Genomic DNA, 24064 nt, shown 5'->3' with positions numbered 1-24064 from the left:
CTAGACCATGAGTTACACACGTGTCTGAACCTGTCCTTGAGTTCAAGTTGGCCCAGCATTGGGGCTGTTTGCACATAAACATAGGTGCAGGCACAGGCTTGGGAGCATGGTACTCCCAAGCTTTGCTGAGGGACAGAGACTTGTAGCCAGTGCTGGCCCAAGCCTCTGCTCCTGTGGCATGTGTGGACTGAGAGTGGCTCCATGTGTACTTGAGAGGATGCTCTGGCCATGTGCAACAGCTGGCAGAGAGCCCAGCACGTGGTCTAAGAACATGTGGATCATGGCACATGGCGTGAGCCTGCGTTTGAGCCTGCCCTTTGCCTTGCGGTGGAGAGGTTGCCTGTGTGAATTGAGTGCACTTGTTTCATTAATTTTAAACAGCTTTTTCTTCTCCTAAGGTCATATGTACATATTGGAAAGCTGCATCCCAAATTCCCCAGGGGTGACTTTTGCCATTGTTTGAAAATTGTTATTGTTTTCGCAGATGATCCCACATTCTGGCAGAAACTTAAGGGCGCTCTGAACTACTTGGTGAGGAGTCCTATCAGAGTTACTAGTGGGACTGTGATGAATAATGGTGAAAATTTAATGTTTTCAGGGTTAGCCATTAATGGCAGTTGGTATTTCTACCTAATCTGTCTTTCTTGCCTTTATTAATTTTCTCTCCACAGCATTTTTTTTTTGGTTAAATGGAAGTTTAAGCAACATTTTTCCTGCTCAGTATAAATACTTAATGACCTCAGAAATGTGGTACAAGCCTCCTAAAAGCCTTTTCAATACATAAAAAAAAAAAAAAAATTAAAAAGCAGACCATCACCATGGACATCTAGCCCCCCTCAGAACCTACATCTTCAATGCCTTCCGCAGCCAGCTGTGACAGCACAACAGTGGGCTAGGGGTACCATTGATGGAGGCACTCTGTGGTACAGCCCCAAAGAAATGAAGCAGACTCCTACTATTTTTTTTTTTTTTTTTCCTCTTGAAGTTAAATCCAGGTTGAAAAGAGCTATCTTTCTGGTGGCTGCTGTGAGCCGGCAGGAGCCCAGTGGGGAACCCTGTAGAAAGTTGGCTGTGGCTTCCAAGCTGTGGTTTGGCACACATCCTTCTCCAAGACCTCTGCCAAATATTCAGACTCCTTTTTAGTATTTTTTTTTTCCTTTTCATGTTGGCATTTTATTTAACTGTACCACATGAGTTTAAGGCTGTTAGTTTGATACACTTTGTCACCAGAATGGGCTATTTTGTGTGGAGTTCTTTGATGGAAGGTTAAAATACGAGGTGTATGTAGAAGGTGAACAAATTGCGTTGAGAGGAAGTTGTAGTAAAGGTAACATGAAGCAGTAACACTGGTATCAGGTCTGGTTAGTGTATCTCTCCTGCATCAGAATTTGACATCATCTTTGCATGCCAAGTTAAGGAGACCTTTGGTTCTCACGGGGGAAGTGTGGGAGAGGGGAGAAACACGGGCGCCCAACAAAACTTTCTGATCTTTCCCTAAGAAATTAAAACACAAATTCTCCAGCAGTTGGACTTGCTGAGCACAGGAGAGGAGTCTGGGGTGATCCTTCAGCACTTCCCTAGATTTTCATTTCCAAGGGCATCTGGGATTCCAGTGTGAACCGTTTACTGAGCTGAGCACTGACTGGGGAGTTGCGTCAGCTGCAGCAGCATTGTTCTGGATCAGCCTGACCTCTTTTAAAAAAATACGTATTTTTCCAACACTAATAAAAACCTTAGCTGAGGTTCTCTCTCTTTCTGTATGTGTGCCTGAGCACTAAATTAAAAAAAAAAAAAAAAAAATCCCAGATGTGAATCTATAAACCATCTGTTTAAAATAACTATTGTGCAGGACTGTAATTAAAAGTTATTTATTATGAATCTTGGGATCCTATTATGGATTTGACTGACTCCCAGGTTTCTGACTTAGCAAACGGTTTATGTATTTATGAGCCATGTGTCTCTTCCGCACTTCTTGGTGCCAGAGTGCATGTCCTTTAAACAAAAGGAAAAAAAAAATCCCCTACCCTCCCATAGCTGTTGGCTTCTGATTGTTGCCGTCCAAGAAGTTTTCTCTTAAGAACAGCAAAAATCAAAGTATCTGAGAGCTGTCAACAGATTCAGAGACACTGTTGACAACACAGATGGAGGTTTGCTAATACAGGTCTCCTGCATGCAGCTACTTAGTGACTTTCTAAATGTCTGACTGGGACAAGTAATGAAATGTTATGATTACTGGGGGTAGGAGGGGACATAATTGGAAGGAAAGGATGTGTTGCTTAAGTCCCATTTGCTCTCAGCCTCCACTTCACTCTTGTGAAATGGGAGGGAAGGAGGCAGCAAAACTGAAACAAGCAGATGGACACTGGACATTAAGAGCAGTGTTTTGGGCAACTGGATAAACTGGGTGAAGGAAAAAAAATCCTTCTGATGACAATTACTCTTTGTTTTATATTTATACTTTTACACCCAGTGGGCCCAGGAGATCTGCACTGGATAATGCCTGACTGCAATAGACTAAACAATGATTTACCAGCTCTGCTTTATCTGCTTCAGTCCTACGATGGATCAGCATGGTACATTAACCCTTTCCTCCACATCTGCTGGCCTTGTTTTCCAGAAGTTGCAGCATTGAGATAAAACATCTGGATTTTTTTAAAAAGAGTTTTAGGATTAAATCCAGTATTAGAAGCAGGAAAAGGTATGTGGATACACTTCCCTGGAGCTCTTAGTACAAGAGGGGTTTTGCCATGAAGACTATGTCAGTGCAGCAGTATGTTGCAACTGTGACTTTACTATATTTTTTTCAGCAAAAAGCCCCCAGAGGAGTGGTGAGGGCTGCAGCCCTAAGGGATGATACTATACTTTGCACCCTGGAAGAGCAGCCCAACCCTGATAGCAGGGACTTAGTCATCTTGGGATGACATCTGAAACAGCCACTTCTGGAGCCGTCTGGGACTTGCCTTTAATAGAAGCTAGGGAGGAGGAACAGAAGCTTTGAAAATCCCATCCCATTTAAGTGCTTAGCAGCTCTTCTTGTGCTGGAAAAGATTGACTGTATTTACCTGGCATACACGGAACTGTTCTTTGAGGCAGAAGGGTGCAGCTTCTCCTCCAAGGGACAGAGCTGACATTTCTCTTTTCTCTCTAAAAAAAAAAAAAAAAAAAAAAGACAGAAAAAAAAGAGGTGCAGGGTGGTGAATGTGGCACCTCCTGCCCCCCTTTGAACACTATGCTGTGACAACTGACTTTTGAGACAACGATCCAGGTTTAGTGCCCTCCACATCCAGAGGCAAGTCAATGATTCAGCTCCTGCTTTCCTCAGAAGCATCCTTGCTGTGAAGACCAGTGACTTTTGTGAGCAAGAACAAACCTCTTTCTGCTAAAGCCAGGCCACTGAACAGCAAGTAGTTCAAGGTTTACTGGGATAGAGAAAGGAAATGTGAATATGTAGTCTACTGCTTAAGACGCCCTCCAGGTGGGAAGGACCCTTCAGTTCTTGTCACTGTACTGTGGGTCACCAACATTCTTCATGCAGAACAGCTACTTAATGCAAAACACTCCTTGGCACCAGGACAAGAACTCCAAAATCTTCCCTCTCAGAAAACCTGCTAAACCAACAGCTTTGCTGGTGATTAGGAAAGAAGAGTGAGACCCAACTTTGGCTGCCCCCTGGGTTGGCTCAATGGTACCAAACTCATAACTGGCAGAGAATTTTGCTGATTTAAGCAATGTGGGGCCAACAAGAGGCTTTTACTTAGGAACAATAACTAGCAAGTATCTCCTGTTTAAAATATGTATGTCAGGGCCATCCTTAGGAACTTGCATTGCCAACCAGAGACCAGATTGTTTGGTTTCATCTTCCGTTGCCAAAAAGAAGCAACCGTGTCAGGATGTACCTGAGGGCAGAAGAAGGCAGATCGCAGTCAGGGAAGACAGAATGAGAAATTGCCTAGGAAGCTGGACTGCATGAGGCATTTGCCCCAGCAGACGCCTGGGAATCAGGGAACAAAAAGAAATACAGAGCTGAATTATACTTCCCGTCGCTCTCATTGCCATCTGCAACAATAATTTCTTCTTTTGGAAGAGAGAGTCCAATGGGTAGCTGCCCACTGAACCCCCTGATGTGGGTCCAGCCCAGCTGGAGGTTGGTTCTCAATGGCACTTTGCATCTTGCTTCTCTCAGAGGTACATGATGCGTGCTGCAGATGGGTAAGCCATGTTCTCCAAAGAAAGAGACTCTAAAGTGAATTTTGCTCTTCTTTCACACCCACTTTCAGCATGCAGAAGATTTTCCCACGGATAAAGTTGGTGGGGCTGATGGGCTTATTAAATCTTTCCTTGAGCAAACTCTCATTAAAGAGAATCAGATCTTAGCAGAACCCTTTAAAATACCTCTGTATTTTAAACTACTGTAGTCGATTTGGTAAGCTTGATTCAACAGGCTTTATGGTAGCAAAGTGAGGGGGCACTATGTGCACGTAAAGGGAATCAAGATTTCACTGTGCACTTTAAAAAAGATGTCGAACCAGTTGCAATGCCTGTGCCGTGGCTGCTTTGTGCCAGTTCAGAGCTACATACCTGCCATAAATTCAGCTTAACTTGCCAGTTAAACAGCATTTATGGTTGCTCTGCTGGAGTGATGCAGAGCAGCCAGCACATAGCAGTGACCTGGCTTTTTACAGTAGTCGTTTGTGTCGCTGCAGCTGCGCTTTAGGGCCTGATTCTCATTTGCTGATTTCACAGTGTCTTGGTGAGAGTGAGTCCTCATTTACACTGATAAGACTGAAGTGCCTTTATAGCTCCCATCAGATCAGGCAGTGACTTTGAAGAAAATAAACCTCTGATTTTAGACAAAGAGCTGGAGTGTAATAAAAGCTGCATGTTATCCTTCACAAGCACCTTGAATGAGGCCACAGGGAGCAAAATAAAAAGACTGGAAAGCACAGTTTCTTTTCCTTTAGTTTTATGATTTACATTTTTCTAGCCCTTTGATTTTTTGATCTCTAATTAAGTCATAAGATGGGGTGAGGTGGGTGCTTGCATGAACTAGATGGCCACCTGTGTCACTTAATGAACTGAGCTACTAATTATAGGTGGAGGTGACTTCAGAGGGCTACTTTCAGTCAGGAATTTGAAGTAGCAAAACTTTCCTAAAAGAAACACCTAAAGTATTTGTTTTCTGTCCCTGTTTAATGGCAGGGATAACCAGAAGGGTTGACACCACTGGGGCAAGGTAGGCTATAAAAGGAATATTTCTGCTGCCTGCTGTTGCACATTCTCTATCAACATTCCTTAGTGTAGTCAGTGTGCTCTTTGGGCTTGGGAAATCACTGGCTTTTTGCCGTAGAAAGATGACACTATAGTGTACAGTGATTTTATCTGCTCATGGTTCTCTCAGCATTTTGGAGGAGAAAGATGAATTCCACTAGTCATCTTTTCTGGTATGGTATATAGTAGCCTCTTTTAAAGGACCTCTGGGTAGGCCAGGTAATACCACTAGCTAAAAATGATTTTCTGCAGTGGCAGAGTTTTGTCTTCTCTGAGGTTGCCAGCTCTTCCTCTGCCATTTGGCCTTCTGTTGCCATAAGAAGCAATTCCTGAGCTGTGTAGTTCATAGGGCAGCACCTCAAGACCCTGAGCATATTTTGACAATGCATCGTTTAGGTAGTTGTTCATTGAAGTAACGTGGATTTCTTCAGTGGGGCACATTTTCTTTATGAGAATGGGTAGCAGTCATGAATTACTGTGGAAGTGCAGTAAACACCATTTACTTGGGCCCTTGAATTATTAAAAGACTGTTCTGTACTGCATTCCTTCAAGGGGAGAGAGATGTATTGAAGCATCTTCAAGGACCATTCCTGAAGTGAAAGAGCAGACTTCTAGCCTTGTGTTTTATTTTCTGAATTGAAAGGAATGGTAGCCTTGGGTTTGGTTTGCTTGCAATAGCTTTTGGTTTTTTGTTTTTTGTTTTTTTGTTTTTTTTTCCAGAATAAGGAAGTGACATGCAAAAGGGAGAAGTGTCCAGTGCTCTCCAAGGACTGTGCTCTCGTCATTAAGCAGAGAGGAGCTTGCTGTGAGCGTTGCAAAGGTGTGGTTCCCTTCCTGTTGTTTCCCACTTTTTAAAATGTGATCAGTACACATTTAAGTTACCAAAGATAGGACAAAGTTTGGAGCTTCTCAGTTGGGACTTGGCTGTCACCAGAGGCTAGAAGAGGGCAGTAACCATAATCAAAATATATATGTTTACAAAGCTGGTGGAGATACACAGCTTCACATATTTTTCCTGCAATTATTCCTTCTTACATGGTGATGGTCCTTCAGAAATACAACTTTATTCTTTGTTGCTATGTTGTCAGTCTTTTAAGAGTTATGTCCTAATTTTTTATATTTTAGATGAACATCAATCTGCTAATAGTCACCACTCAATAAGAATTCCTTAAACTTTTTGTGTGGTTGGACAGAATAGCAATAATGCTTCTGAGTAATAAAGAGCAGGGTAATTACACATGTCTGTTCCTATTTCTCCTCATACTGGAAACAAATCAAGTAAATTTTATTCATTGTTCTTAACATTTCCTGATTCAAAGAATATTATTGTGGACATTTTTATGAAAACCAAATGAGCAACAGTATGAACACTATACATTTATTTATTGATCAATACTATATATTCTAAGCTCTTTGGAATGAGATAATTATAAAAAAAAACATTGTGTAGGCATGCATGGCATGTATCTACTATGCTTAACCACATGACAAATATGCAAGTAGATGAAGTTGAAAACTAGGGTTTTTTATGTTGATGCAGTAAGCAATGTGCTCTAAAACACTAATTTTGCTGAGGGGCTGCTGACATAATGAATAAGGTTGAGAACGTCAGATTCATGCAGCTTTACTTTACTTTTACTCTGTTGTTTTTAATTCCCCACTGGTGATTGTGTGGTATTGGGAGGGAGATAGGGTAGGATAAATTGTTAGGAAATGGAAGCATTCATTGCTTTCCCAGGGGAAATACAAATGCAGGAAAACAGATTACACTGAAGTTCAGATGGAAGAGACATAATGGATGTATATTTTTCCTGAATGGTTGCAGAGGTTTGTTAGATGCTGTGCTTATGATGTGCTTCTGTGCTGCAGCTTTGGAATAGGTTTGGCAAGCCCCAGTTCGAGGATTTGTCTAGAAACCTGATGCTTAAAAGAGAAGGAAACGAACTGGAAAAAAATTAAATCATTACTGAAACAGTAAGAATTTGAAGTTGCAGGTTTTACGTAAATTACATGTGATTTATTTATTTTGTAAAATAGTGTTTAGTGTCAGCTTTACAGGAAAAGGTTCCTAAGTGTCGGTTTGGTTAGGATGAAGGTTGATTTTTCATTTCCATAATGGGATATGTAATTGCTCAATGGTGTGAAAATTTTATATGCATACATATACATATGTGCATGCATGCATGCAAAATTAAAAGAATGGATGTTTCAAAGCTGGGAATACAAACAGTGTTTTATTTCAGACTCTCTGTAAGATTTTCTGTTTATCCTGAATTGGGATGGGTACCTAAGGAACATTATTAATAGACTTGAGCCTGGCATCTGCAGATTCATATACCTGACATCTCTAATGGGATAATTAATAGAAACTGTTAAAAAATGGAATTAGGAGGGCCGTGGATACTTGAGATAGAAGAGTTAGTTAGAGTCCTTTGGATGTATCAATGCACAGAGAGATCCCACTAACAGGCATCCAGTAAGATCCCTCACTAAAAAAGTACTAAAGAAACTGAACAGCCCTGAGTTTGTAGAGAAACTTCTAATCAACAAATAAGTAACAAGTGAAGTATATGATCCTTTTCATAGTGAAAGATGGTTGCCAGCACATCCTTGCAAAGATCTCAACTTCTCAGTGTGCTCAGAAGTATAAACTGGGAAAGGGGCGAAGGGGGACAGAAAATGTGCTGCTGCTGATCTGATCTCTGTAGCATTGTAAAGGAGGAGGGCTGCCTACAAGGAGTTGGAGAAGGTTCTCGGAACACTGAATAAGGGATGACAAAGCAGCAAGTTAACATGGATGGAAATAAATGTGTGCACACAGGACAAAACAGTCCTAACTTTATAAATATAATACTGGGATCTGAGCTGACAGTTACTGATTAGCAACTGTTTCTGTGTCATCAAAAGTACTTCTGTGGTGTGATCAGCTCAACTCTCAGTAGCTCTCCAAAGGGGAAACTGAATGTTAAGTTTGTTAGGAAAGGAGTTGCGAACAAAACAAAATGCCCCATTTTCCCTCTGTGTGAGTCAGGTAGGATTCTGATTATTGCCCTTCTGGAGGCTAAAGTAGAACTATGGACCTTGCTCTGTATTTTTGACACTCTCCTAGGTGTCTCTTATTGGCTGCTGTCAGACAAAAGACTCTTGGTTAGAAGAATGCTTGGTCTGATCTAAGATAACAGTTTCTATGTGCTTAAAATGCAAGAAGAACTTTAAATTTCAGAATTTAAAGAAAAAAAAGCTCTCAAGGGCTTAATTTTCAATGTAGATGTGAAATTTTGGACTTAATTTTTCTGCTCCTTCTGAAAGGTAAAGCAAAATATGCACCCATTTAACTGCAGCAGTCCTGACACCACACATTGTCACCAGATCATTCTGGTTCCAGCGGAAGAGGCTGATGGAGCCACCTCTGTCCTCAGGAAGGCTGCTTGCTCTCCTGAACACTGCTGAAGTTCCTGCTCTGTTATGTGCAAGATCCAAAATGAATGTCCTGTGGGGTGTAATTGGGGAATCAAGGCTGGAAATACCAGCCTGGCTGCGTAGCACTTCAGCTGCTCCCTTTGGTGTCCCAGCAGCTCCCCAGCACTCCCTGCACGAAGCTCAGCTGCAGCTGGGACTTGGCCCTGCAGCACTTGTTCTCAGTTACTATTTTGTCAGGCTGCCAAAGTGCCCATAGGGAATGCAAGCAGGAAAAGGAAAGCAGGGTTTTTTTTTTTTTTTTTTAACTGGTTGCATTTCATCTAAATGTGAACAAAATGTTACGAAGAAAAGATATCAGAATCTGATGGCTTTTTTCTTGGCTTCATTCCAAAGCCTGGAAGAGCTTAATCAGGCCTTACAGGCTCTTGCCAGCTCTCTTTGATAGCTTCATGTCTTCCTACCTTGTGAGGAAATGAATGAATGAATGAATGAATGAGTCAATGAATGAATGGCTGCTGTCATTTGAATGCAACATCAGAAGGATAACATTAGGACCAAAGGGTGTATTCCAGGACTGGCTTGTGTAGGAAGGAAACCACTGCTCAGGAGTCATTTGTGACAGCGCTGCCAGCCCATTTCATTCTGTCATGAGGAGCACGTGAGGACACATGCCCCCATTGCTGGGGGGGTTGGACTAGATGGCCTTTAAAGGTCTCTTCAAACCCAAACTGTTCTATGATTCTGTCTGTCTGCAGCGCTGCGTGCAGCTGAACTCTTGTATTGAGAGCTTTGCATACAGAAGAAACTGAATTGTTGGTAGAGAACTTTTCCTGCAAACAGTTGTGTACTGAGGAGAAGTTCCTTGTTTCTGTCTGGGTATTTGTATGCTACTTAGATAATTTCTAGCACCTTTTTTTTTTTCATATTTCTCAATAAACAGAAAAAGTAAGGAAGAGCAGCGAATCAGAAAATTCACTGTGGTGGAAGTGAACATAGGAAAAGATTTGTCTTTACTTAATCTCAGAATCATAAAATATTGAGTTAGAAGGGTCCCACGAGGATCATCAAAGTCCAGCTCCTGGCCTTGCACAGGACAGGCCCGAGAATGTGTCTGAGAGTGTTGTTCAAACAACAGTTCAAACAAATGCTCTTGAACTCTGTCAGCCTTGGTGCTGTCACCGCTTCCCTGGGGTGTTCCAGTGTCCAACCAGCATCTGAGTGAAGAACCTTTTCCTAATACCCAGCCTAATCCTTCCCTGACACAACTTCATGCTGTTCCCTCGGTCCTGTCACTGATCACCACAGAGAAGAGATCAGTGCTTGCCCCTCTACTTCCCCTCATGACAAAGTTGCAGACTGCTAAGAGATGTAAGATTTAAATTAAGGCTTTGGATTTAAATTCTCCAGACTAGCCATGTGTTTTAACATTGTTCTTCACTTTAGGCCCACAGGACCTTGACAGTAACATTAGTGGGGCAAGGCCCAATTTTGCTGTGTGTTTGTGCAAAGTCTGGAACAGAAAAATGTGGATGATGGCTCCCTGATGCAAGGAGAGTAAAAATGACTAAGTCTAATTTTCAGGAAGCTTTTTCTTTTGACAGATATTTACTGTAGTTTACAAAACATACCATGTATCTCTAGAATACTATCAATTTTGAAAATACTAAAAAATTAAGCCCTCTTATTACTTTTGCATAGGATAAATAGGTCACTTTTCATCTCTGATTTTATTTAATATATTTAATGAAAACATATGAGATCACTGAGATTCTAGAAATAAGCATTTTCTTATGTAGTTGGTGGCTTAGATATAGTGCTCTCTACAAATCTAATAATAAATTATTTGCTCTGTGAAGAAAGGGGTATTACTGGCCCAGGACTGCCTAAAGTTTGCATTTCTAAAATGGTGCACCATGTTCTACTCTCTTATCCTAAGAATATGAATCTTCTGTGGATGTGCAAAGACAAATTTCCTGGGTATTTTTTTTACAACAGAGAAAATTTTTTTTAGAATTTTCTTTCATTTCCTGTGTGAAATTTTGAATTTTCTGTCCTTAACTTTTGAGAATTGAATTTTTTTGTTGTTGGCTTTTTTGTTTGGTTTTGTTTGCTTTTGGTTTTGTGGTTTTTGGGGTTTCTTTGTATATTTTTAATTATTGATCTTAGAGGTTCTTGTGTTATACTTCATTGATCTGAAACTACCAGAGAATGGAATCCCAGCCCAGGCAACAGCAGTGCTAGGTCCCCTGAATACTGAATATCCAAAGCTGTTGTAGTTAATTGTGCATTTCTTGGAAAGGATATCAAATACCTGTGTTTGAGGATTTCAACCCATTTCAGCAGCCAGTTTCAGCTATTAGGGCTGGGTTGCAAAGGGAGTTAGAGGGAGTTTAGAAGATTATCGGTGTTCTGGCTACTCTACTAATGCCCTGGAGGATCCATGTGTACATTTGACACTTTTTTCATTGTGGATACCCCTAGTGTGAGATACCAATACCAGTCCGATGTGCTGCTGTAACACTGACTGGGGGTACCTTTGTGTGGTGCCCTCTAACTTGCAGCTTGCCCTTGCATGATTTGAGGCGAGCTGTCAGAGACAAAGGATGATAACATGAATGGAGGGGGAAGGGATGGGATGGGAAGACAATATTGATATTTTCCTAAAAAGTCTTTTTCACCTTCAACTGAATAATCTAGTCCTGGCATCTGTCAGAGACTGGTTATGGCAAAAGATGTTTTAACTCTTCCATTGATCTTTCTCACTGCTTCTGAGACTTTCGGTGATGTGTTGCAGCTCCAAATCAGGCCTTTTCCTTGAGGCTGGAAGTACAGGTTCATGTCAGCATTCATTCAGTTTTTAGCTTTGTGTTTCAAGCAAAGGCAGAGGTTTTGAAGCAGTGGCACATGGCCACCAGGGACAGTACCACATAGTATAATCATGATGCAGATTTTAATTACTTCTGGTTATGCCTAAGAAAAGGTCTCTATCTCTCCGTTCTTCCTTCGAGCTGACTCTTCTTACAAAGGTCTTAGCATGTACTTTTGATATCCCTTGAATGTCTGGTGTATACTATTGTGTTCAGTAGCACCTCCAATTTCAGACATTAGCTTGCTGCATATAATTTTCCATTTATGTAAGAAACTTCTAATGAACTGTCTTGTCGTGTTGTCATAAATACTTTTGCAGTCGAATATCAGTTACCCAGATTTTTATATTTACGTTTTTACATGCAATGTTTCTCTGGAATAACATGATAAACATTTTAGGACACGTAATACTGGAATAAGAATTTCTTTCAGTATTTAACTGGAAGCTGTGCTGACCATGAATGATTTTGGTGGTGGGAATGGCAAGTAATTGTGTCACCAAGCAACATCATTCATTAAAGGGCTCATAGCCATGAGAGATAACAGTTCTTCAGCTGCCAGGCTTGGCAAGCCCATTGAGTATCAGCTCAAGATTCAATGGCAGCTCTAACTATATGGCATTTTGGATCACCAGGTTCTTAGGAACCCTGCAGGGTGACTTTTTTCACCCTATACATACTTTCATGGAACATAAGACATTTGGAAAGGTGAAATTCAGTTCCAGTGGGGTGCGGGGCGGGGGCAGAACAGCACTGGGAGGAGTTGATGTGTTTGTTTCTGGCGCTGTTTTCTCAGCTTTGCATCATACGCCTGTGAACTGTGCAGTCCCAGCATAGGTCACCCCCAGGGCCACTTTATTCTGCTGTGTTGTGCACCCTTTATACGGCCCCTGTGCCTTGCATCCCTTGGGTGTTATAGTTGTGATGGCTCAGCTGCAAATAGGTTTGCTTGTACTCAGTCACAGAGGAAAGAGCTGGATTTTCACTGTTTAGAGCTGGTCTTGATAAGCAGGGGAGGTTTTGTATACATTTTCATGCTTCTGTGTTGACAAATGAAGACCAGGGCTACTCAACAGGAAGTTTAATTTTCTGGTAGCTGTCAATGGCTTTACCATCACTAAGAAATATGAAAATACATTTTATAATAGGTGTATGTGTGATTCACAGCTCTTTTATTGTGGCCGACAGATTTCATACCAGGGAAACACTGCAGAATGTGCAAGTTATTTTTTTTGTTTGTTTGCTTTCTTTGGGGTTTTTAGTTGTTTTTTTGTTTGGCTAGAACTGGTATTTAGTGTTAGCATGTCTGGATACTTCCCTGAGGAATAATTTATCAAACACTAAATAAAACATGTCTTCTGACTGTTTTCTTTTTCCTAATGTTTATTTTCCATGCCAATAGAGAGGTTACTTTTTTAAATAGAAAGTGGAGGGAAAGCAAAAAAAAGACTTAATAGGAGAAGAAAGATGCTGAAAAAATGAGGGATGGGGAGCCAGTCTATTGTGCACCAATCTATCACTTTCTCTTGGGAGAATAAGGAAATGACTTGTCTATAAAATTCTCATTAGCCTAAAATAAGCACAGATCTCTTCTGGAATCTTATTAGGCAATGTCAAATTGAGTAATAAAGCGTTGTTTTTAATGAACTGCTGAGGACACTGGTTGAGCTTTAGCACTACTAAACTGTCTCTTACAGTCAATTTCCCTATTTTCATGATACTGCTCTGTGCTGGGCTGTCTGGGGAAGAAGAAAAAAGGGTCATTTATCAGAGTTGCAGGATTTGGAAAGACAAATGGCTTCCTGGTCATCAACTTGTCTACATGCCAATAACAAAATCTGCTATAATTGGCCTCTTTTGTTATTCCAGTCCAATTTTGTGTGAGGAATTTTTGTTTTGGAATTAAATTGTTCTTTTGAATTAAATTGGCCAAAGATTGGTTTATTATGTTTGAAACTACAGTGCCCAAGTATGGCATGCACAACATTGAAACAAAGTTGCTAAATAAGCAAGTTAGAAGTTATTTAACTATGTTAGCATAATTTTTTTTCATACTGGAAGGACTAAAGTCTAGTGGAACATTTTGCCTTTATGAGGTGACTAGAAGGTAATTAACATTAGTTTCCACTGAATATGCAAACTTCAAAGTATTCAGTGGTTTGGTTTGATTCAGATAAGCAACTTTAGGCTTGCATGTTTATCCAGGACTTATCTGAAATATTTGGATTGAAGGAGGTAATGGTAACAAAACCTACAACGAGCTGAAAGTTAATATTTTACATTAATAAAACACCAACTATTCTTAAAGAAAGAAGCAGGAAAGACTAAAAGATCAGGACACACTCCTTGACTGATATGCATCGCCTTAGCTCTTTTAAAATAGATGTAGACCACTGATATTTAACTTCCATCCAAATGTGGAATCCTAAAGGTTTTCCTTATGGGGTATGTGACTCAGGATCAAATTTTCTTATTATTGTCAGATCTGTCACTTTTCACATACTCTGTTGAGCATTCCTAGGCTTTTTGGGTTCCCCTTTTGAAGACCTCTTCTGTAGCCTTTTTTTAAAAAAGTTTTGTTTTAATTAGGTATTCAGGAAGAAATAAGGGGATGGTGTTTTAGTGATTGTCCTAAGCTCTGATCTTTTTTATTTTATTCTTTTCTCCTACTCGCACTTTCAAATGGTGGATGGAGACAGTAAGTTAATGTACTAATATTTCCAAGGGGCTTTTAGGAGAAAAAAGCACTTTAAAATGTCTTTTAGGAACCTGAAGTAAGCTCCATCATATTCTGTTGTGGAAATTAACATCAGGGACTTTGCTGAATGCCTTTGAACCTGAAAACTCAGTGACTGCTACTTTCCAAGCCAAAGATGTTGGACCTTTAACCATGGATGAGCTGGAATGGCTTGACTGAGCTGGCACATAGAACGAGGCAGGTTTCACTCAGCTGAATTTAAGTGAGACTCAGAAATTTCCATGCTGTGAGTAGTGGGACTGGGAAAGTCCAGCTGTATGTTTGCAGGTGTCAGCTGAGAGATTTGTACATTGAAAGTGAGGTTCAGAAAAACTAGCTGGTATGTGGGCTTTGTTTCTTTTTCCTTTTGAAGAGTGAGCGGGGGTGTAGCTCCAGGGCATCCAAAGGGCAGAGTGTCAGGGCACACCTCTGGTCAGAGACAGGTTAAAGTGTCACCTGGAGATTGTAAAGCACTCCTTTCTTACTCTTTTCAGTTTTGCTTGACATTCAGCCTTCCCCCATCTCTCACCAAGACTGTTTGTGTTACTGGCAAACTCTCCCCTTCCATCATGCTGTTTTCCTCAACTGAGCATCTGCTGAAATCCAGCATCCACCGTGCCTCACACTGGCGTTGGACGGGGGCTGCTCTGTCTCCCTTATTCAACCTGCTGGCACATGCCAAAGCTCAAGAGCAATCTTAGTATCTCCAATGCTTCTGCAGACTTTTCCATCCTGGTCTTCATTTCTGAATTTCCCTTTTGCTGCCTGCAAGCTCTCCCTGCCGTGGTTACATGTGGTGTGCCACCCCTTTTCTGTTTTCCACAGGGACAAATAGCTGGTGTTGCAGAGCAGGGGATTTTATAGCATAGGTTGGATATGCACTTCAGGCAAGAGCAGTGCTGACTGTATGAACACACCACCTTCATGCTTTGCTGACCAAACTAATCCTTGAACTGAAAATCTCGGTCTAATATGCATATCTGTACATGCAGATTAGCCCAGGGTCATTAGCTTTCTTATAAAGGAAACATTTTAAATTAAAAGACATAATTGCCGAGCAAATATGCAAGGTATTTTGCAGTTGTTAGTTTCCAGCCTGGCCCTTGATCTTGGTTCTGGTAAAACATGCACACAGATATTTAACAACACAGCTTGTTCCATCTTGAGTGTCCTGCACACTTGTAAACTGTTTCTTGGACTGGGACCAGTACGACCTGGGCTTCTGCAACTTGAGGGTGTTCAAACACATTGAACAGGCTCTGCATTCATCGGTGTTTGTAGTGAGCAGTAAGTGCTCTTAGATTAACTCAGTGTTTCTCAGAACGAGACTTCAAAATGTGCAAGAGGAGTATAGGGCTTCACGCTCCTCTCTTGGCATGTTGGCCTGCATGTATGAGAGCTCAGAGAACTGTATTTAATACACTGAGAATCTGAACATTTCTTTATTATTCCAAATCACGTCACAGGGGCTTTGCTACTTAAAAAATACAAGATTCATATGTATACTCTGTACCTTCTAGTATTTGTCAATGATGAAATCACAGCCAACTCTCAGACTACCGATCAACTCTTTTTAAAACATACGTCTCTCAGCTTGGGTAAGGGAAATAGCCTCAGCATCTACAAATTTCTCCTGTCTTGCTCTGTATTTAGCCTGGAAAAAATTTTTCTTAATACTGCAAATCCTGACGTACAACTCTTCCGTTGTATAAGATCTTAACTAGAGGCAGTGAATGCATTTGCAAATGGTCTTTATATGTTGTGTTTCCTTTAAATTTTGTGTTGAATTCAGAATGATTTTATAGGGATTATAAGTTCCTCCACACTTCAGAGCTGTGACCTCTAAGTTTTCTTATACAGTGGCCTGAAAAATTTACTGGTGTAGGGCTGATAAATTGCCTTTATTTTCAGAAAGACGTAAACTGTAGCCCAAAGCAGGACAACACACCAACAGAGCAGATAATTATTTAGAGTAGTTGCTAAGGTAGGGCGTGGGGAGAGGATGATGCCATGGGCATCGTTTGACTGAGTGTAGTTTTGTGATTCTGTGACTCTCTGTACATGTGTGTGTTTCACACAAAATCTTTGGCAAGAATCCTGTTGGTTTCATGGGCTCTTTGATCGAGATAATTTTGAATAAAATACACTAAGAAAAAAAACTAAAATGGAAAAAAAACCCCAAACCTAAATGGAAAATGGGCATTTTTCCCACAGAAAATGGGGTATGTGTTGCTTCTGAAATTTTTCTCAGAAACACTCTTGGTCTCCAAAGAATTTTTCCAATTGAAACAATTTTGCTTCAATAAGCTAAATATTACCAAATATTTTATTTCTACTTTATAAGTATTTTCTAATTTTGCTTCTCTGGTGAATTATTTGTTATTTTCTTTTTGTTCTTTTTGGTTTTCTCTTTTGCAAAATACCAGAAAACAGTGAAAGAGTGGGAAGGGAAACTAGAAGAAACATGTAATAAAAATGTGAAAATTAATGTTTGTTTTGGCATTTGTTTGTTTGTTTTCCAAATGGCTCTACTTAATTTTGCACAAAAAAATGTGGGCTGATCCAGTGCAGGGGCCAAGGAACCTGTTTTCTGTTAACAAAGTTGTCATATAGCACACAAAGACATATAAAGCCAAGCCCTATGGGACTCCAGAATGCCTCCACTGCTTTTATTTTATATGGATGGTGATCCCTTCTGTCATGAAAGTGAAAAGGCATAAAAGAGAAGTAGCTCTGCCAGTGTCAGATCATCCATGCTGAGCTGCGCTTGCTGAAGAGCTCTCACAAGGGCTTTGGTTAATGGATGAAGATAGCATGGCAAGCTGCATAATGAATGCTCTTTCCAGCTCTTCTTTTACCCTCTCTCCTCCCTCTCCCCGTTCAAGTGCATGAGTGACTGCGTAGTTCAAGAATGGACTGCAAAATAATCACTGACATCCATTTTTAAGTAAATTGTCACTGATTTTGGTTTGTCTTGAACAGTCAGAGTTAGTAAGGAATTTGGACAGTCATGTGCCAGCATCAGAAATCCAAGGAAGTGCTGCTGCTGCTCTCCCAGGACATGATCCTTCTTGTTAGTCCCAGCTCTCAGCTCTACCTCTTCTGTTAACCCAGGGGAGAGGGTGGGTTACGTTTAGGATGCTGCTCTGTGATCCTCATCAGCAGCCTCCCACAAGATTGTGTTCAACTGAACTGATGTGCTTCTGTCTCATCCTCTAGATTGCAGTTTTGAAGGACATACGTACAACAGCTCTATGAAATGGCACCTCCCTAGCAATCCCTGTGTTACATACCAGTGCCAGGTAAGGATGTCATAAACATTGTGCTAATTGAGTTGTAAGCTTTCCTCAGGAAATTCTGAGCCTTCCTTTATCCAGTCCAAATAATCTGAAACATTTTATACCCAAAGCACAGTATGGACTTTGCATTTAAACTAATTTAAATCCACTCAGATGTGGCCAGCTATAACCAAACATTCAGAAAGATAGGTTTTAAATGACTTGAGTACCCTCATGCCAAAACATTACTGGAGAGGTACACAGCCATGCCATTTCCTGCTGTCTTGACCTTGAAATAAGTCTTTTTTTTTTTTTTTTTTTTTTTTAGTATGCTAAGCCTTATATGAGATACAAATTATTTTAGTAATTGGACACTTCTCTGTGTATGTGTCCATGGGTTTTATCTGGGATGTTTTTTAAGAGAAACCCACAACCAAATCTTCTTTTCCTGGGCTCCTGCACTGTTAACACGATGGTATTTTTGGTAGCTTGCCCATCTGCAACCATAACATTTTCAAGATTATTGATTTTCAGCTTCAAACCAAGTAATTATGTAGGCAATTTTAGTTTCTGTCTGTGAATAGGTCTGCCATTTTAATGACAGTTTGATCTGGTTTTAATAATAACACTCAGGCAGCTACTAAGAGTAGCAGTTACAAGGAGGAGAGAGGACTGAGTATGAAGAGCTTCTACTAACAGAAGAGAGTTTCATAGTTTTCTCTTCTTCTGTGATACTTCTGCTTTGTGAAACCCACCTGCATTTTTTAAAGATGAGTACACCGACAAGACTGAATTTGGAGCAGCAGTATTGTGTATCCTTGCCCTTCATGAAAAGATACTCACTGTACTGCATGAAAGTATCAGTTCTTTATTGCCTGTTTCAGTGTCTAAATGCAAAACTGGGTGGTCCTGTTTACCCTAGATCCACACATTTGAAAAAGTTTTCCCTTGCTTCCAACAGCAAAGCTGCAAACAGGAAAAAAAAAAGGTAACAGCCTTTTGTGCACAGAACCTCACACCCAGATTTGTTCAGGACGACTCTTGCCTTCTTGAATAAGTACAGGAAATGTTAATTTACTAATACTTATCAGGCAAAAACATCAAAGATAAGTGTCTCCCCTCTACAGAACAAGATTCTTTTATCTACTTTTTAAGCCTATTTTCGTCCAATGGGAGAGGGAGGAGAATGCCTTGTGTCTGGTCTGTTTTCAGCAGAGCTGCATGGCAGATTACTGAGGTGAAGGATTCCTGATAAAGCAGGATTCCTTTTCTTAAGAGGATGCTAGATTTCTTACCTGATGCATTTTAAGGCAAATCCTCTGTCTGGAGTCAGGAAGACTCAAGTGGGTCTTTTGACTGTGTAGATTAACCTGAATCATGATACCAGGCAGCAGGTATAGAGAAAAAGAGCTTTTGGAATCCAGTGCTTTGCAGCATGTGCTGGGCTTTAGCTGTACTGCTAGTAAATGTGATTTTTTTTTGCTTGTTGCAGCAACCACAATGCTAACAATGAACATGTCTGCTCTGCGTCTTTTTCAGGAAGGAGTGATAGTGGAGTCGGAAGTACAGTGTGTTGTTCACTGCAAAAACCCTTCCAAACTCAGGGGAATGTGTTGTCCTGTGTGTCCAGGTGAGATTTCATGGGAAGATGCTGTTCTACATGTGCAACTGTATTTCTAATGTTACCTATTATTAACTGGGAGGCTGCCTCTAACCTCTCTGTTACACCTGACAAGTTACTAAAATGTGGGCCCGTGACTCACAATGCACAAAATGACACAAGAAGAGCCCGCCTAATACTTTTTAGCAGAGGACATGCAAACTAGGGGATGCATAGGCAATAGCCTGTGGCAATATCCACAGATGTATTTATGTCATTTTTCAGAGTGTCTGTCAGCTGGGTTTGCCAGGCTGATGACCACGATTTTATTACAGGGAAAGTATAAGAGTAGTCCTAAAAAAAAGGAGATTCACTTTTTGAAGGGGAGTGGGAATGGGTTGCCTTTGGGAAGCACAGAAGAGGCAAATTACTGTGTTTTTTTGAGGCTAATTTGATTTTAACAGAAGTTTTGTAGGCAAGCACTGCTCTAGTTGTGATCTAATGGATTTATTATATTTAGTTTAGTTATGATACGTTCCAACGTCTAATATAAACTCAGGGAGTAAGAAGAAGTTAGTAAAAAACAAACAGCTTAAAAAAATGTTTTAAAGCCACTTCTAATGGAAGACTTGACCTAGCCTCTACTTCATTGGTACAAATTTGTCTGTTATAGAACAATTTCTTTCTTTCCCCCAAAAAAAGACATTTAGGGATTTTTAAGGATTTGTTAAGGCTTCTGAAGTGATTTGTATTCTTCTGAAGTGATTCACTCTCTACAACTACCTGAAAGGTTGTAACAAGGTGAGGGTTGGTTTCTTCTCCCAGGAAACTAGCAACAGGACAAGAGGATATAGCCTCAAGCTGCACCAGGAGGGATTCAGGCTAGACATCAGGATATCCTTTCCCTTCATGGAAGGGGTTGTTAAACATTGGAGTGGACTTCCCAGGAAGGTAGTGGAGTCACCATCTGTGGAGGTGTTCAAGAAATGACTGGATATGGCACTTAGTTCCATGGTCTAGTTGAAAAGGTAGTGACCAGACAAAGTTTGGACTAGATGATCTTGGAGGTCTTTTCCAACCTAAATGATTCTGTGATTCTATGATATTGTTTTAGAGAGGATGGTTTGATTTACTTTTCATATTGCCCTGCAATGGGGTGTGTTATAGAGAAAAGGCAGAATGCTACCTTGAGCTAAACTTATTCAAATGCTGTTTTCCAGGTTGTGTATTTGAAGGAAGACTTTACAATGAAGGAGAAGAATTTAGGCCCGAAGGAAATAAATGTACCAAGTGCTCTTGTATTGTAAGTATTTGCCTTTTGGCATTGTATCTCCCTGTCTGAACTTCAAAAGGCACGTTATTATTGCCATAACAAAGCAAAAAATATAAGGAATTCAACACTATTATGCATTCTTCTCTTGGAATTTGGGTTTATATTAAAGAATTTGTGGCATTAATACATGGTATCACTCACATTCTGAGTTTATAATATTTTTTGTGGCCTTACACTGTATTCAGATGGAGCAGGATATTTGGGAAAGGGCTGATCTGTTGAATTAGTGGTGTTTTTTTGTGATGGGATCATGCAGGAGGAGGCAAAAAGCTCTTTGGGCTTCATCTGTTGATCAAAATTTATTAGATGCTCCCTTAAACTAAACTTTCACAAGGATTCCTTTCAGCTGTATGCAGCAAGGGCCTTTGCTCTGAATTACTGAGTGAAAGAATGAGGGTAGCCTCCTTAGACTGTCCCAGGTGGATTTTTGGCTTGACGCTTAATGAAAAGGTCATATCCTGGATTTTTATTCTTGACTAGCAACAGTATAGAGAGGAAGTAATAACTGCATCCTTTGGGTAAAGAGCATAGGCTTCTTTTTCACTTCCATTAAGTTAAGAGATAATGCTGTATGAGTTGGGGTAGATAACTTTGACTTCATTGATGTAATCTGTGAGACAAATAGAATGCAAAGTTCAGATCACTGCTTTTGTTGCAATTTGTGGGCTGCTTATCAGCAGAATATGCAAGTCTGGGGAACTTTACATTTCAGTAGAATGCCAAGAGTTTTGTCGGTACCAGATACAGTTCTCCTGCATCATGAAAATAAAACAAAAAAAGGAGGAAAGATAGACTTCAAAAATTAATATATATTTATACATATGCACACATTTAATGGAGCTGCTACAGAGAATTTAAACTGTTTTGTGGGGGAAAAAATACAGGTAATCTGCAAAATTAATTCATGCCAAATCATTACTGTTCCTATTGAGATTTGGGTGTTCGGTTTGGTTTTTTTTTTCCTTTTAATTTTAATCCTGTAATAATGAAAATATGCTATCACTCATGTCACGGTGATATACACCCTGGGATCCTGCTCTGCCAAATGCCTTCTGTCCCGACATGAGAACCATTGCTCCTTCTGTACTTGGTGGGTCCCCCTCTCACTTCAGCTTCAGCTATAAGGCAGCTCCAACTTTCCTTAGTTATGTTCCTCAGGGGAAGGCAGGTCTGAATGGCTGAGAAGTCTGTGGAGACATGCTCAATTCTTTTTGAGTTCTGCTTTGCTCATTCATAAGTACTGTACAGATATTGCCTATTGCCCAGTTATTGGTGTGCCAACATCTCCTTGATCAACTTTCCTTTGTTCTCTAAATATCAAAATAACAGCTGTGCTGAGAAGAGCATGGGGAGAGGGAGATCTTTAGGGAGAGCAACATAAAGAAATATAGGAATAAAATATCCCACCTGAAGGTCTTACCTTGACAGTTATCAGTCTCAGGTATGTTAGGGAAGGAAACACATCAGCTGCTGAGAGTAAGACATTTAAAGCCTCAAGCAAGAGACTTAACTTCCAGGAAAGACAGCATGATTGTTTTGGATGTTAATGACATCTGTATAAAATGTCCAGTTCTCACTCTGAATCTTACTGACAGCCAAAGAAATGCCGTCTATGTGTGAGCCACGCCAGACCTCCCTTCCCTCTCTTTGCAAAGCCTTTTTTTACCCTCTTGCCAGTTTCCTTCAGAATTTGAGCCTATAGTATTAAATTTAAGTAAATAATTGGAGCATCCTCAGGGCTGTGATAGCCGTTTGTTGCCTGCTTTGCATCCATTCCCTTTTGGAATGGGCCTCCAGTGAATCTCTTATCTAAGCAGTTGGTGGATGGATGCCTTATTTAAAGATACCTATCTAGTCATGCAAAGTGATGGGAGCAGGCTTGTGGGTGATGTGCTGTAAGTTGTGCAGCCTTTAGCAGATGAAAGGAAGCTCCTCACCCCAAATTATATTTCTTCTGGGATTTCAGGTTGTAACTATTTAGCAAGTCTTTTGTAGAAGTGTGGAAGAGGAATTAGCACAAATTATTGCTAAGGTATTATGGGGATGTGTGTGTGTAAGGATTCCAGCCACTCTCACTTCAGAGTAAATTTTGCATTTTATTTGGGAGTAAACTTTTCTAATGGTGGATTTTTCTGGACTCCATAGGCCATCACTTTCCCAGAGGTAGTTCTGACTTGGGACTGCGGGAAGAAAGTAAAGAGGGGTGGCTGTGACTTGTTTTCTGTGAGAGATGTAGCCTTGATCTGCACTTGCTAAATGTATTAAAATGAGGAATTACTTAAAAAAAGGAATTTTATTGTTGCAAAATGGTGCACTCAAAAGTCAGTACATGTCAGCAGGCCTGGACTGTTGGGCCCCATCTTTGTAAAACTCTTGTGTTGTTCAAGTTTGTGGTATTTTCAGCTCAAAGTGGTGCCTACTAGATACTATTGAACTCCTAAAGAATGTAAAATGGTTATTAAAATGTTGGGGGTTTTTTTGTTGTTGTTTATTTTTAAGACGCATTGCTTATGCAATTGAGGACAAAATGGGGATTTTGGGAGTTGGGGATCCCTGTCTTGATAAAGCAGACTGGCCATCTGCAGAGCTTCTCTTGTGCTCCATGGCCCCAAAGGTTAGAGAAAGTAATGGCATGACTATGCCTGGGCAAATCCCTCAGTGCTTACCTGCCAGGGACTTAACTCATTAATATGGTTTCTGTTGTAGTTCTAGTTATTGTCTACTGAAAACCAGACCAAACCCACCAAACACATTTCATGGAGGTCACTGAAACAAGCCATTAACTAATAACTTTTAGATTGTTACCGATTCAGGCTGTGCTTGCGGCGGCAAGGCGGAGATGAAAGGCCCTGTATTCCATTACCACTCTCTTAAGCGAGCTGCTCCTTGGGGTGACTAAGATTTCTTGCTGAAAATGAGAATGTATCACCTCTCACTCAATGCATATTGCCTGTCAGGAGTGAACGAGCTGGCTTTTAATGACTCAGTTTCTCTGGGGAGAGGCATTTGTGTAGAAAAGGTGGATGGGATAATAGGGATCTCCTCGCACCCCGGCTGAAACCCAGCTGTCTCGCAATAATTCATCTGTCTGGTCTGTTCCTGCTTTTCGTGATAGGCCAGCAGCCTGTTCTAGAGAAACCTTGGCTATTTTCCCTACCATAAGCACCTACTTAAATGAAGGACTGGCTGCTTTAATCAAGTGTTATTTCTCGGATACTACTTTTATGAGGTCGAGAGTGTGTTTCTGCTTGCACAGTAAGAGCACTTGGCTTACATGTTTCCTTTCCTACAGCCTGCATTAAAATAGTCAGACTATGATTATCGTAAATGTTTTCATTTTCTCTTTTGATGTAGCACGTTTGGGGGGGGGTGGGTGGAATATTGGACTGGAAGGAGAGAGAGCCAGGGAGGGAGGAGAGGAGGTTTGGCAGGAAAGTGACCTTGCGTGAGAGCGGTAACCATGGAGAAGCTTATCTCTAAATGGTAGTATCCAAACTCATAACCAGCCCCTTTTGACTCACACGGCTGTTACCCAGAGCATGGGCGCTGCGCGTTTCGGCA

General features: G+C 40.6%; 1 protein-coding gene across 5 annotated transcripts in view; it reads left to right on the top strand.

Annotated features, from left to right (window-relative positions):
- Positions 1-24064, top strand: part of BMPER (BMP binding endothelial regulator) — a 153437-nt gene that overhangs the window by 23164 nt on the left and 106209 nt on the right. For 4 of the 5 annotated variants that reach the window (XM_050309400.1, XM_050309381.1, XM_050309391.1 and 1 more), the window contains 4 exons: positions 5989-6088; positions 17512-17594; positions 19110-19200; positions 20391-20473. In XM_050309400.1, the coding sequence (XP_050165357.1) occupies positions 5989-6088; positions 17512-17594; positions 19110-19200; positions 20391-20473 (357 nt within the window). The remainder of the gene's footprint in view (positions 1-5988; positions 6089-17511; positions 17595-19109; positions 19201-20390; positions 20474-24064) is intronic. The other variant, XM_050309418.1, reaches the window with a different exon arrangement.

Source organism: Myiozetetes cayanensis, unplaced genomic scaffold (assembly GCF_022539395.1).
Source record: "Myiozetetes cayanensis isolate MyiCay16 unplaced genomic scaffold, myiCay2020 scf1, whole genome shotgun sequence".
In the NCBI taxonomy this organism is placed as follows: Eukaryota; Metazoa; Chordata; class Aves; order Passeriformes; family Tyrannidae; genus Myiozetetes; species Myiozetetes cayanensis.
Note: the sequence above shows the minus strand (reverse complement) of the source record. Positions and strands in the feature narration are given on the sequence as shown.